General features: G+C 44.1%; 1 protein-coding gene across 1 annotated transcript in view; it reads right to left on the reverse strand.

The window, feature by feature from the left end:
• Positions 1–287: 287 nt before the first annotated feature.
• Positions 288–9,634, reverse strand: part of caskin1 (CASK interacting protein 1) — a gene marked incomplete at its 5' end in the record, with an annotated part of 65,394 nt that continues 56,047 nt past the window's right edge. The window contains 2 exon segments of the mRNA XM_037978578.1: positions 288–8,577; positions 9,402–9,634. The exon segment at positions 9,402–9,634 is cut by the window's right edge and continues 22 nt beyond it. Coding sequence (XP_037834506.1) covers positions 8,481–8,577; positions 9,402–9,634 — 330 coding nt within the window.

Genomic DNA, 9,634 nt, shown 5'->3' on the forward strand with positions numbered 1-9,634 from the left:
TTTAAAGCAAGGCAATAACATAAACAATAAATACCAAGAAAAAAAAAGCAAAAAAAAAAATACCTACATTGATCAGAAATGTCGCCCTCTTGTGGCCACATAGAGTATGCATCATAATCCTTTGGTAGAATAAGAGCAAATAAAAAAAACAGACTTTTAACCAAATGCATTTTGTTATAAATTACACAACAACAAACACAAGTTATAATATAATATAATATTACTGACAAATTATTAGTTTTTGTTAGAATTGTCTACCAGATTTCACAAGACAGGACACCGTCAGGTTCGTATAGAACATTGATTTATTGAGAGCAGATGGCCATAAGATGCAGTCGCTGCAAGCACACCACTGTCCAGTCACTACAACACTCACACACACACACACACACACACTCGCGTGCATACTCACACAGATTTCATATAGTCATTAGCAGAGCAACACGTTACACACTTGGCCTCCCTCAAACACTCACACAGAGTTACTGCAGAGCAGAGGAGACACCAGTCAGCTCTGGGCAGATAAGCAAAGATGAAAAAAAAAAAATCAAATACAAAAAAGCTTTTTTTTCTTTTAAGAAAGAAGACAACGCTCTTCAACACACGTCACCATTATTGTTTGTTTCACCCTTTGACCCCAGCCCCCGACCCCACAAACAAACTGTAAAAGGAAGCTTACAGCATAAAAAATGACCAAAATGAGACCAAAGGTGGGGGGGTGAAGAAAAGGCTAACGGTTGCTTTGATTTAACGAGTTAAAAAACTCGTGGTAGCACGCTGCACACAAGTTTGAGCTCAAACATAAAAAAAAAAAAAAGTGAAATGTAGCTGAAATTTTTTACAAAGTGTTATCCTGGGACATTTTAGTGCTAGTTTTGTGTTCATAAAAGTTAAGTTCAAAGAGAACTGCACTCTCACACCAGCAAATAAACAGCATTTTACTGGTTAGCATGAAGCCTCGGGGTTCAAAGCAGGGCGCTGCGGGTGGGCTAGCGAAGCTAATGTGTTAGCATTTGTTACAAGCCACTTGTTTTTTGTTACTAGGAAATTAAAAGAAAAAAAAAAAAGAAAAGAAAAACATTTTAACCCAGTTGGAAATGTGCCTTTTTGTCTTTCTTGCTAAGAGTTAGATAAGACTGACCCCATTTTAACGTCTGTGCGACGGACATGACACTAACGCTAGCGTGTGGTTAGCAACAGACGTGAAGCTAACGCTAGCGTGTGGTTAGCTTTGCTTCGTGAATTTCGGTGCACAACATTCGAAGGTGGTAGCTGGACTTAGAAATTAGAGCAGAAAGTGTCATTGTGTGAAACATCTAAAATATAAAAATATTTACAAGACAACGTTGTGTTATAGTGAATGTGGCTTGTACCTTCACTTTGAATTTAGCTGAATTGATGATCAAAAATCGTGTCTTAATTTCACTCTGTGAGGATTACTAACCCAGCTTTGTCCAGGTTTAAATCTTATTCTGGTTATGGTGTTTAGACTGGATAATGGTTATTTTAATATCCAACTATATTGAACATATCTGTATGGTTTTGCCTGATTATTACTTTTTAAAGTAACAGGGAGTGTGAACAGTGTGAAGAACTTTACTTTCAAATTACGTTTTTGGTTAATTATTTGGCATAACCACTGCATCACCATCTACTGGACATCGGGGTGATGCTTTGAACGATCAGGTTTAGAGTTTTTGACTTCAGACATGATGGTTTTTGGGTTATTTTGCAAATTCATCACACGCTATGACCTAAAGCATACCCTGCTTAGAGATGTTTTATTCTAACTGCCTCGGGACTGGGTCCATAGTCTACAAACTGTCTTGAGTTGTACTCGGGTTTAGTGTCATGATGTAGAAAGTACTGTACAGGGGGGATTTGTAAGCCTTTTTGGTTCGAGGGATCTAAATGTACCAGTCTTCCTGAGCAGGACTCAGACTGGATCCGTATTATTTAGACTCGAGCTTAAATGGGCATTAACTCTCTTGTACTGAATTTTAATTAGGCCTCCTTCACGCTGGATGACAACCCTGCTACGATGTAAAAAAAAAAAAAGAATCATCTAGACTGTGGATGGTCTTTGTAGTTTCTTTAGGGGTGCATTGGGCTCCCCCGTAGAGCAGACAGGTTGGGGAGGGTTTTGAGGAAGCAAGAACCCTCTGTACCTTTAGGAGCATATCAGGATCCTGGTAGAGCCCGATGGCAGAGTATCTGTGACATGGGGCTCAGGTGCACCAAACAAGGCTTGGTCGCCAAGAATTTGTGCCGAGGCTACAGCCCAACCATGCCCAATAATGCCCCACACATGCTGAGCACAGAGCTGCAGCTGGACGGTTTGAGAGAGTTTTGCCAAGGGCCAGTGTTACCAACTCAGTAAGGAAAGTAGCTAATGGCTGTCCTAAAAGTCGCTTAGAACTCACTAAATGTTACCACCTCTTTTGCTTAATCGGGAAATTATAATGTAATTATAATGAACACTGTAGGAGAGAGGAATAACTAGAGGGAGAGACAAACACCTTGAATGCGCTTCAAACTGCAACTTCCTTCAGTCAATTTTTGTTTTTGGTAGAGTCACCAACAACTCCGACTCTCCTCTTTCACCCAGGCTTGGAACCAGCACGTGACCCGAAAGAGATGCTCAGAGTTACTTTGTGGTGTTTGGGGTTTTTTTGCACATTTTTAGTTTCATTTTCTTAACCCTCCCGTGGCCTTCGGCCTTCATCAAATGGACCCAAAGCTACAAGGGCTTCAGAAGGGTTAAGCCAGGTTTGATTTAAAATTGTTACTCATAGGTCACAAGTTTTATGACCAATGAGTAATATTACTGTGAATCAGTGGTTAGAGCAGTCCAATGAGAGAGAGTTGGAGGTTTGATTCCACCAGTATGCCACGTGTCGAAGTATCCCTGGGCAAGACACTGAACCCCTCATTGCCTCTAACGTGCCCCATCGGTGTATGCATGGAGTTTAAAACATTCTATAGACACTACAGAATGATTTATTCAGGTTAGCTTTGTAGAGATGCAGTAGAGTGCTGGCTGTATGTGTGTGGATGGGTAAATGAGGCCACAGATTGGGTTCTAAAGTGTTTTGAGTGGCCTGGTTGGCTAAGTACAGTCCATTTACCCTATACTTCTATAGGCTAACTCTAACTGTAAACCCAGGTGTATTTCCTTTGCACTGTGGAGTTTGAGGGGTGAACAGCGGGACCAGGCCTGGCGCTTTGGGACGGGGGTCACCCGCAGCACCCGCAGCACCCGCAGCACCCGCTGCTCGTTGAGGGGACTAAGAATGACCCGTGCAAATACTCCACTGTCTCCAATGACACCGGAAAAAGTCACGAGTTGCTTTTCTTTCTTCAAAAACGAGTTGCTAGAAGGTTCTGAATACTCAAGAAAGATGGCGACAAAGTATGACCGAGTTGCCAGGTCGTGGCGCCGTCGTGTGCATTCGAGCGCCTCGGGGATGCAGGAAATGGCAGGAAAAACCTTTTAGGAAAGGAAATTTGTTTGATTTCTACCCAAATTTGCTGCTAACCGGTCATGTAAGTGTCGTCATCCAGTGAAAGGGGGGGAATGGTCTCGTAGTATCTCGTTTAAACAAGCTTTCCGTCTCCTAATGTGTAGAATTACTGCTTAGGGTGCATTTGGTGCTCTGGTTTTGTATTTGCAGCTCGTTTTAATGCATTTTAAAGGTCCACCTCGGGCGTTAGAAATGAGCTTAATATGCTATAGCAGAGGGAAACGTAGCATTAGCTCCCGCTGTCGTTCCTGTGAGCAAGTCAACAAAACCAAACAGCAGAAATCAGATTATTTTCATAATTAGCCTCACAAACAGACAGGATCAGCTAGCTAGGTTTTAACAGAAGGTAGGCGCCGTGTTAAGGCTAAAATAATCAGCTAGCTAGCATTTTCGTTCCCCCAAAAAAGTCAACTGGTGTCGATCATTAAATCTGACTCTTAGCAGGAAGGTATGTATTTCTCCAGACTAACATTTCTTGGACAAAAAATGCGTCTGCTAACACGATTTAGAAGCGCGCCATAAGAAGTGCTGCCGTTTTATTGGATCAGCGTCCCATCAGCGATACAGAGACAACTTTGGATTTTTAATTTTTTTTTTGTCTTGTGAGTTTAGGAGCCAAATAGTGACGATGGCGGGATGGTTTTAGTAAGACAGCAAAAGGGGAAAAAGCAAGCAGTTCCCTGATTTTGTACGTACCCATCTACTGTATTGAAGTCAGACCAAAATCACAAAGCAAGGCACATGTTTAAAAAAAAAACAAAAAAACAAAAAAATAGAACAAAGCTGAACAACAATAATTGCGCGTATTATACACATTGCCACAACTGGACACATGTACACAGAGAAAGCAATCAAATTAATATTAATAATAATAATTATAATAATAATAATAATAATAAAAAGAACACTTCCTTGAAAAATCCCAACATGGTATCCTACAATGATTCGTTAGCTCGGACCACTGAAGCATGGAGAAGCAAGTTCAATACTCACGATTAGATCTGTTTTCTTTAAAAATACTCTTCAGGATGACACACATCATAAATACACTTCTTATTTGTTTGTTGCAAATATCCATATATATATAATCTCTATGTGATCGGAATTTAAATAGCACAACTACCCTCTGATATATTATTTATTCATAAGACAAAGACTGTTGCTCCCATGAGACCACGGCTTCTTTTCTGGGCTGAGGTGGAGCACTGCCGTCGGGTTTACGTTTTGTTGTTTTCAGATTCCCTCGCGTGTGTCCGCAAAAAGGCGATGAAGCCGGTTAAAAAAAGGCGATGCAGATTGTCATGGCAGAACAGGATGAGATGAGAGGGTGAGGTGGGGTTGTTGTTGTTGGAGTATCAGTGAGGAGTTTAGGCTGAGGCCGAGCTCGTTTAGTTTGCGTTTTATATGTTGGTCTAAAAGTTAAAGGAGGATCTAAAGGGTCGAGCTGCGCTGCTCGTCGTCCGTCGTGCAGGAACGTTACTCATCACCTCGGAAGGTTTGCTGCTCAAAGCAGCTTAAGGGAAAGTCTGAAAGGCGCCAAAGGATTGAGAATTAGACGCTTTAAGACACTCAAGTCAGAAAGGAAGTAGCTCCTCTGGTTGAACAAGATCTTTGTTTGTTTTCGTTTTTTTAGGAGGGGGTCGGTCGTTCAAGCAGCGTTATCTCTGAAGCACGGCGGTGGCTGTATCGTGTCTGGCGAGACTTCGAAAAATAATACCTTTTAACCCGTGACCTGAAAAAGGCAGCCTGGCCCGGTTGGTTTTTCGTCGTGGGTTAAGGCTGCGTTCAGTGCGTTTCGGACGGAGGACCTCGAAATTAAGACTCGGGGAAGTTTAGGCAAGAGGTGCGTAATTACAAAACTGAAAACAGGACTGCAGTAGATGCATTGTTCTGCCGGTCCTTAGCCTTGTGTTCAGTTAAAAGTTTACCCAAACTAGCAGCTGGAAAATCGGACTCCTCGACTCCTTTACAGTTTGAATTCCACAGTTACGGGATACAAAAGAGCAACTACGAAATATATAATTCGACGCCATTTTATCCGTGCGTTCGGAGAGCTCCGCTTCCGTCCACGATTTGACGCTTTTCTTTCAGTGAGGTTGGCTCAGGAGGTGCGAAGCGATGCGTTCAGTACCTGCAGGACGGAGCAGTTAAGGACGCAGGTCTGCCAATATGCAAGAACAGACCTGTTGGACAAGCGCTGCGATTACGATTTGAGTGAATCTTTACGTTAAAACCACCAAATGAAGGAACGACTCAAATTCTCCTAAAAACAAGGCCAAGATCTTCAGTTATGACTGAGTGTTGTAGTACTTTTTAATCGACTTACTGTGTGATGGTTTGTAATAATTTGCATCTTGTCAACGTTGTTTTTCTCCTTCGTGTCTGTTTTCTGAGGATTAGGGTTAGTGTTTTCCATCCCTTGGTAGCTCTTTTCGCTCCGAGTTTAGCCATTCTGTCTCGTCTCTGTCAGCGTTTTACATTTGACTGACCGCAGTTACAGTCACCGTCACGCTGGACAAGCAGAGAAGGACTAAACACCAGCCGAGTACTACGACCTAACATCCAGTCAGAGAGGTTTGGTAAGGGACGATTGAAGGCAGCAAAAACAAATATATATATATATATATATATATATATATATATATATATATATATTTTAAAAAGCAGTAAAACAGCATTGAGGCTGTAAGATTCATGCAGCCTGGAAGGTTTAGGATCTACCGCGTTTGCAAAAAGCTGAGAACTTTAAAAGCTTTCTGGTTTCGGTTGGATCTGCGAGGAAACAACAACACATGCTCCGTGTTCCTTCGTGCCCTCGAAACCGGAGCCGATTCGAACCATTTTTTTTCTACGTCTCTTTCGCGTCGTCTTCGGCGTTACTGAACTTTGATTGTGTGCTGAGATAACAGAAGGAAAACGAGCTCCACCAACAGCACATAACCCCCCCTGTTCCCCTCACACAACAATCCTGAATACATGTGTCTAGAGTTGGGGCACGGACACGCCTTTCACAAAGGGGTCATCTGTGACCATGGCCTTTGACGCCGTGGCCTTGAAATCAATAGGGATCATCCTCGACCCACTCACCAGCTGTGCAGTTTGATATTCCTACATTACAGTGTAGCAGTTAGAGCGCGGACAATTGTTTTAAAATAGGTTCACCTGTGACCTTTAATCTATGACACCGTGGCCTTGAAATCACTAGGGATCAGCCTTGACCCATGTTTTCCAGCTGTGCATTTTGACAAAGGGTTATCAATTTAGAGCTCGGGCAAGAAATCGTCCACAGACGGTCCTTTCTCTGCGCTGCAGTTTGTTCCCAGCACGGAGAAGCTCGCCATCTAGTGGTAGTAGTTCAGCGTTTTCGTTCAAAATAATCCAGATGCAGATTTTCTTTTTTCAGAAGCAAACAAAACAAAACAAAAAACATTTGTAGGCGTGGCCTAAGTTTGCGTGTTGGTATTTAGTGTTAAAGCTAAACTCTGCCCTACACAGATGAAAATCAACTAAATCGTGCGAGTGTTTTTTGATTATTCGTTTTTTTTTCTTCCCACCGATGATGAGTGTCAACAATCCACAATAAACCTACTTTGACTGGTGATTCGGGGCTGCACGTTGTTTCGATCCGAGCGGTAGGATTGGTGCTCTGCTTGTGTGTGTGTGTGTGCAGTGTGTGTGCGCGTGTGAATGGAACCTGAAGTTTGCTGCTTGTAGCAGAGTTTCTGAAGCCCTCTTTCTGGACATGCAGCTCCAACTGCTTTGTGCTGACGTTCACCGGGGGGGGGGGGCTTTGGAGACACTTGGCGAAAACCTTTTCCTCACTGTCTAAACCTTTGCGACCCAAAGTCCTCCTACTTTGCATTTTGACTGCCTCCTTCGATCTTTTTTTTACCGAAACATTTACAAACCTTACCTGCTTTATCCTCAAGACAACCTGCTCTAGCCTTGCTTTACCCTCTGGCTTAGTTTATATTAGAAAGGCTATATAAGTATAAGTGTGTGTGTGTGTGTGTGTGTGTGCAAGCCGGCTGCATGGGTCGTTGTGCTTCTCCTGTGTGCACGTGGGCCCGCGTGTGTGTGCGCTCATATTTAAGGTGATGAAGATGGCGATGGAGCCGAGACAAGAAACCGAAGCCGACGCTGAAGTCGACGCTCACACCTTGGTGCACTGTTTCTGCTGCTGACCCTCTCACACACACACACACACACACACACACACACACAAAGGCAGACGTGCACACCCTTCAGGAGCGGAATAGTCTCAATTTGGTCACAGATAAAAATGTTCCACCAAGTCATTTACATCGTCACAACACCAGAGGTCACCATTCCACACAGAACCAAGACATCGAACCAAAGAGCTAGAGATTCATATTTATCGGTATATATCATATATTACTGTGCTAATGCAGGACTTTTTCAGTAGATATAAACTCTCCATGCTTAGAATGTACACATACCATACTATGATTCATTACACAGTTGGTTTTTAAATCTGTATTAGTATTTGTTCACTTCAAGAGTCCAGGTGGAGTTCTTAAAAGACTCGCGCTCCGACTGCAGGCTCCTTCCCTTCAAATGTTTTCTTATGCGTTTCTTTTTGTGTCTCTCCTTCAAGTCCCTCTCTATTAATCCGTCCTCCACCTCTGTCGGGGCGCGTGACGCCGCTCCGTCGTCGTTTTTTGTTTGTTTTGTTTAGTTTTTTTTGTTTTTTTTTCAATCGACGGACGACAGGAGATGAGAGGAAGAAGGCAAGAATCGAGTTTCGTCTGAAGAACGGGGGAGAGAGAGAAAGAGAGAGAGAGAGAGAGAGAGAGAGAGAGAGAGAGAGGGGTGGAGGAAGAGAAGGAGCAAGAGGTCCGACGACGGGGGGCGTTTGTGCCGTTTCATTCAGTTCCGACTATGCGCCGTCGCAGAAAACCCCCGCCGGTCTGGGATGTGCGCGCACGCGCGGGGTCACTCCAACATGGCGTCCAGCTGGTCGGCCAGGTCGTCGAACATGCTGCCGATGTCGTCGAGGATGCTCACCGTGGTTTTCTGCTCAGCCACAGAGCTGGAGGCACAAAGACAAGCACAAGACTGTGAGATCGCAGGGGGGGGAGGAGTCACAAAATGACAGATTTTGGAAGCTTTTTTAAAGTTTCAGTAGGTATTTTTTTTAATAAAAAATGTATTTTTCTTTTTACATATTTGTTAAAACTGTCATTATGTCCTGTCAGTAGAATATGAGACAGAAAATCTGTGAAAAGAATCAAGCTCCTCCCAACGGTCCTGCTGCTATTTGTAGAAATACACGACTCCAACCAATCAGAGCCAGGAGGAGGGTCTTAGGAGTGTCAATCAGGCTCATCCAACGTTCAAACTCAAGACTTCCGGTGTGCTGCAGCTGTGCTAACGGCAGAGAAACAACCCAACGTTACGGGAAAACTGCTCAGAAAACAAAGACGGGTAAACAGAAGAAGACCCATGACGTCATCGGTGGCCCTGCGCGTTCACGGCAGGCTCCGCTGTGAAGGGAGGAGCAGCAGAGGACAAGGGGGAGGGGCCTGCAAGGTGGGATTGTTGAAATTTTCCGGCTAAGTCCACGGTTTTCTCAGAACGCCAAACTGCGGCTTTGAGGCCCACCTGAAAGGCCGTTTTTGGTGGCCCAGATATCAAAACAAGAGTGGAGCCACGTCGAGTCTCATTGTCTCATTTTTTTTTATCCTTTTGCCATTAAAATTTGCGCACGGAAACGGTTATTAACTGAGAAATAATAAATGATATCATAAGGAAATAAAAGTTTAGGGGGAATCTTTAGCTAAGGTACACATGTTGTTTCTCTGTATTGTATGTCTAATGCTGTAGCGTGTGTGCGTGTGTGTGTGCGTTCCGTACTCCTCCTGCCGTAGGATCTTATCCTCGACGGCCTGCAGGGCGGCAGCCAGCGACGCGCTCGTCTCCTCCAGCTTCTGATGCACCAAAGAGTTCATGCCGAACTCCGCCGGCGCGGAGGCCTGGGGCGTGACCCCGCCCCCCGCGATCCCGCTGTCCACCGACACGCCCCCGATGGAGGAGCGGGGCGGCTTGACGGGCGGCGGCGTCGGACTGGGAGTGGCGGGCGTCTGGGG

The sequence above is a fragment of the Kryptolebias marmoratus genome, linkage group LG12 (genome assembly GCF_001649575.2).
Source record: "Kryptolebias marmoratus isolate JLee-2015 linkage group LG12, ASM164957v2, whole genome shotgun sequence".
NCBI classification, from domain to species: Eukaryota; Metazoa; Chordata; class Actinopteri; order Cyprinodontiformes; family Rivulidae; genus Kryptolebias; species Kryptolebias marmoratus.